Here is a 5,412-nt window from a genome sequence, read left to right on the forward strand (position 1 = left end):
GTTGAATGTGATTTGAGGTAATCACACATGATTCTGAAAAACACTCCTGTAAGCATTCATAAGCTGAAGCAAATGACAAAAAATGAGCTAACCAAGTGTATAACAGGGGAATTAACTTTCTAATGAAGGCCTAAAAGTATATGTGAAAAAATATAAGAGAGTTGGTAGGTTACATTTAAAATTTACAAAAGGCGGAAGCTTTAGAAGCCTAATAAATCAATATTACCTGAGCCATATAGAAAGAAAGAAGCAAAGGAGAGAAGGAAGGAAAGTAAAAAGGAAGCAAGGAGAGAAAAAGAGAGATGAGGAAAAGGAAAACAAACCTCTTCAAGTGCCAAAACCAAGAGAAAAATGAAAACCAGAGCACCCAGGACTTGAGCTCAAATGACAGATACCTCTGGGGTGGGGATGGGTGTGTGGGGCTATTTGCCTTTTTCTGCAATAGTCTCACTTTTAATGTCCATTTGAGGAATCAGCAAACTAAGTTACATATTTGACCCAGAAAAGAGGATATAACCAAAATCTTTAAATGTCTGCACTTTGCACTTTCTGTGTAGAAACAAACCTACCCTCCAGCTAATGAAAAACAACAGCTAAAACCAATACAGCTTTTTAAAAAATTCTATGTTTATATGCTTTTTCAGTTAGTCAAATTAAAAAAGTCTAATCTGAGAACTGGAAAGGCAAAGTTTATATCCTTTTAAATTTGTGACTTGATTTTGTCCTGCTTGCATGTTTTTAAAACTCTCAGAACAAGGAGAGAGAGAGAGAGAGACAGCCAGTGAGCCTTCTCAAACCAGTGAAACTTGAAACTTGTTGGAAGCCAGGAGAAGTAAATGAATGTAAATTTTATGTCAGGCATTCCCACACTTGAACAACAGAGGAGTCTCAGCCTCAAGAGTTTAATATAATCGAAATACATTCCTAAAGAGGATATAGTAACATAATAAGCATACTCACAATTATAAGGAGTTGAAACACAAACATAAAAAAGATGCAATGCGTAAAACACGGGATCTGAAAAATACTGAACTAGACCTTACACAAATAAAAATGATCATAATTTAAAATTAAAAAGAAAATTACATAGTTGAGAATTAGTCAAATTGAAGTATATATAAGCCAATTATATAAAATGAAATATCTAAAAAGATGGAAAATGTAACAAGACTAAAATTCAAAGAATGAAGACTTAGAGGATGTAATGTAATGTCTGGAGGGAGACAGCATTCTTAGAATATATTTCAGTAGAAAATGGAACGGGAAATCATGGTTGAGAATTTTCAGAGCTAACAAAACACAGGTATTCTTTATTTTGACAAACAGTGAGTCTTGAGCAGAACTGATGAAAACAATCCTTTGTGAGATGCACAAGTTTGATCCAGCAAAACACCAAAGTCAATGAAAACACTTTAAAAGCAACCAGACCCGTCAGACTTTCCGTCCGTGCCGAGCCCAGTCGAGCCACAGCCATGTCCGGGGACGAGATGATTTTTGATCCTACTATGAGCAAGAAGAAAAAGAAGAAGAAGAAGCCTTTTATGTTAGATGAGGAAGGGGATGCCCAGACAGAAGAAACCCAGCCCTCAGAAACAAAAGAAGTGGAGCCAGAGCCAACTGAGGACAAAGATGTAGAAGCTGATGAAGAAGACAGTAGGAAAAAAGATGCTTCTGATGATCTAGATGATTTGAATTTCTTTAATCAGAAGAAAAAGAAGAAAAAATCAAAAAAGATATTTGATATTGATGAAGCTGAAGAAGGTATAAAGGACCTTAAGATTGAAAGTGATGTTCAGGAACCAGCTGAACCAGAGGAAGATCTTGACATTATGCTTGGCAATAAAAAGAAGAAAAAGAAGGTTGTCAAGTTCCCTGATGAGGATGAAATACTAGAGAAAGATGAAGCTTTAGAAGATGAAGACAGCAAAAAAGATGATGGTATCTCATTCAGTAACCAGACAGGCCCTGCTTGGGCAGGCTCAGAAAGAGACTACACATATGAAGAGCTACTGAATCGAGTGTTCAACATCATGAGGGAAAAGAATCCAGATATGGTAGCTGGAGAGAAAAGGAAATTTGTCATGAAACCACCACAGGTCGTCCGAGTAGGAACCAAGAAAACTTCTTTTGTCAACTTTACAGATATCTGTAAACTATTACATCGTCAGCCTAAACATCTCCTTGCATTTTTATTGGCTGAATTGGGTACAAGTGGTTCTATAGATGGTAATAATCAACTTGTAATTAAAGGAAGATTCCAACAGAAACAGATAGAAAATGTTTTGAGAAGATATATCAAGGAATACGTCACCTGTCACACGTGCCGATCACCAGACACAATCCTGCAAAAGGACACCCGACTCTATTTCTTACAGTGCGAAACTTGTCATTCTCGATGCTCTGTTGCCAGCATCAAAACTGGCTTCCAGGCTGTCACGGGCAAGCGAGCACAGCTCCGTGCCAAAGCTAACTAATTTGCTAATCACCACTGATTTTGCAAAGTGTGTTGTGGAGATTTGGCTGGACAGGTTTACCATCAGAGTGGATAAACCACTGTATTAAAAACAAGATAGAAAAGCTGCCAAGTTCTTTGGCGTGTGGCTGGTTGGTCTGAAATTCTTGCAAGATGCCGTTGCTGAAGCTGTCGACATACTCATTGCCTACTTTAACAACTGTCAGAGAAACATGATGGGGTAAGGCGGTGCTTTTTTAAAATCGTTCATAGACTTCTGTAAAATGCAAGATAAATTAAAGTTATTATAACAGTGAAAAAAAAAAATAAAATAAAAGCAACCAGAAAGAAAATGCCATCTGTAAGAAGCACATCTTAAACTAAAGGCAGAAATTTTCTGACTATAACAGAACAAATACTTTAAACTAGAAATAAGTAACAAAATAAACCACTCAGTTTAAGCATGTATAATATGATACCATATGGTGGCTCAGACGGTAAAGCATCTACCTACAATAAGGGAGACCTGGGTTCAATCCCTGGGTCGGGAAGATCTCCTGGAGAAGGAAATGGCAACCCACTCCAGTATTCTTGCCTGGAAAATCCCATGGACGGAGGAACCTGGTTAGGCTACAGTCCATGGGGTTGCAAAGAGTCCGATACTACTGAGCAACTTCACTTACTCAGGTGAAAAAATGTACATACCTGCATATAAATGCAATGACAGAAATGATATGGGAATTGGTGGGTCTTAAGAACATATGGGTAGGTATATACTTTCATCAGTGCTTTATTTATGTGCATGCATTTTTATGCATATGCATTGTGTATGTGTGTGTGTGTGTATATATGCTCAGCCATGTCCAACTCTTTGCAACCCCATGGGCTGTAGCCTACCAGGCTTTTCTGTCCATGGAATTTTCCAGGCAAGAATATTGGAGGGGGTTGCCATCTCCTTCTCCAGTGAATCTTCCCAACACAGGGATCAAATCCATGTCTCCTGCATTGCCAGGAGGATTCTTTACCACTGTGCCACCTGGAAAGCCTGAATATGCATTACATAGTTGGTAAAAATGCATTAAATATACAATATTTTTATGTAAAAAGAAATCACTTAGACTAACAGCATGCATATCAAGACCATCGACTTAGAATAGAGAGGCAATGCTATAGTATCCTCAAAAGGTCAAGAAGACAAAATAAATCTCTTTATAACACCCAGCAGACCTATTATTGATCAGGAACAAGGGCTGTCTTAGGTTGATTTCTGAAAATGCAAGTCCTTAGAACAATAATTCATTTGAAAGTGATTTATTAGAAAGTGTTGCCTGGAAAAAATTGATAGGACTAATAATAACAGGATGATTTTTAAAATTTCAATAAATAGTGCTGAAAAATAAAATATCCATGTAAATAAAAATAATGATTAATCCAGGTATAAATATGGATGTTAAAGAGCTTCTAGAAGAAAACACAGGAGAATATCTTTATATGTGTGAGTAGATTTTCTAAACAGAACATAATACACACTAATTGGAAAAGTTTAATACATTGAACTTAATTAAAACTAAGGTATCTGTTCACCAAAAGAAACCATTAAGCAATTAAAAATGCAAACTATACACTAGGGAAAATATAGTGTAAATATCTAATTAATATATAAAACTTACCAATTTTTTTGATAAACATATTTCCTTTTGAGTATTTCTTTAGCACGGGACATTCATCTTTATTATCTCCTGACACACTCTTTAATTCTATACCTTATTTGCTAGAATTTTGTCAGATGATCACACATAATTTTAAGTGAAGGTACAAAAACTACTCTTTATTTATGTGTCCAGATGAAATTCAAAATTTTCTTACTAAGTAGGTCAGGAAATGTGCATTCAAGAAAGCAAACAGTAAACCTTGTGATACAATTTTTATGTATGTGGTGTGAATATAATATCATTCTATAAATTTATTGCAGATGATGTTTATTTTGTATTTCTTTTCCAAGTGCGATGTGGGAGGAGATTTAGAAATTAAAAGCTGAATGAAACACTGTCCTGTCCTCAAAGAGTTGATAGTCTAGTAGGAGGAGATAACAATGCATCAGTTCAGTTCAGTTCAGTTGCTCAGTCGTGTCCGACTCTTTGCGACCCCATGAATCACAGCACGCCAGGCCTCCCTGTCCATCACCAACTCCTGGAGTTCACTCAAACTCACGTCCATCAAGTCCGTGATGCCATCCAGCCATCTCATCCTCTATTGTCCCCTTCTCCTCCTGCCCCCAATCCCTCCCAGCATCAGAGTCTTTTCCAATGAGTCAACTCTTCGCATGAGATGGCCAAAGTACTGGAGTTTCAGCTTTAGCATCATTCCTTCCAAAGAAATCCCAGGGTTGATCTCCTTCAGAATGGACTGGTTGGATCTCTTTGCAGTCCAAGGGACTCTCAAGAGTCGTCTCAACAATGCATAAATAACCATAATATATATTTTCATTAAATATACGGATATTTGATCTCAAAATCGAAATGACTACTTCCACAAGAATCTTGAATAAATAAAAATATTTTAAGGTAGAGAAAACTCATGGACAGAGTCAGAGAACTGGGAAAATATTAAGTAGCTATGGAAAAACAGTAGTTCAGTTTGCCTGGAGTACTGTGAATGTAGTAGGCCTTGATTGTCAGGTTTTGGCTCTTCCTCTTTAAGGAATGAGAACCCCCAAATTTCTGAGCCATGATCCTTAATGTTTTGTTTGTGGAATGATGCATTTGCTATGACTTTGTGTCACATCTCAGTCTTGAATTACAGATTAAAAAATAACTTTTAGATTAATGCTGTGGTATATACACTATGTAAACTAACATGGTCTTTAAGTTTCTAATGATAATTGTTGGCTAGACTAAGAAATGTTTCTTATAACCAGAGCATCAAGATTATGCACATCAGATAACACTATATTCTTTTTT

The 5,412-nt window shown here is 36.5% G+C and overlaps 1 protein-coding gene across 1 annotated transcript; it reads left to right on the plus strand.

The window, feature by feature from the left end:
- Nucleotides 1-1,431: 1,431 nt before the first annotated feature.
- LOC138442116 (eukaryotic translation initiation factor 2 subunit 2) lies at nucleotides 1,432-2,789 on the plus strand. The gene has a single exon (XM_069593016.1). It carries the CDS (start codon nucleotides 1,473-1,475, stop codon nucleotides 2,472-2,474), a length of 1,002 nt encoding a protein of 333 aa, XP_069449117.1. The 5' UTR covers nucleotides 1,432-1,472; the 3' UTR covers nucleotides 2,475-2,789.
- The last annotated feature ends 2,623 nt before the right edge of the window (nucleotides 2,790-5,412 follow it).

The sequence above is a fragment of the Ovis canadensis genome, chromosome 6, assembly GCF_042477335.2.
Source record: "Ovis canadensis isolate MfBH-ARS-UI-01 breed Bighorn chromosome 6, ARS-UI_OviCan_v2, whole genome shotgun sequence".
In the NCBI taxonomy this organism is placed as follows: Eukaryota; Metazoa; Chordata; class Mammalia; order Artiodactyla; family Bovidae; genus Ovis; species Ovis canadensis.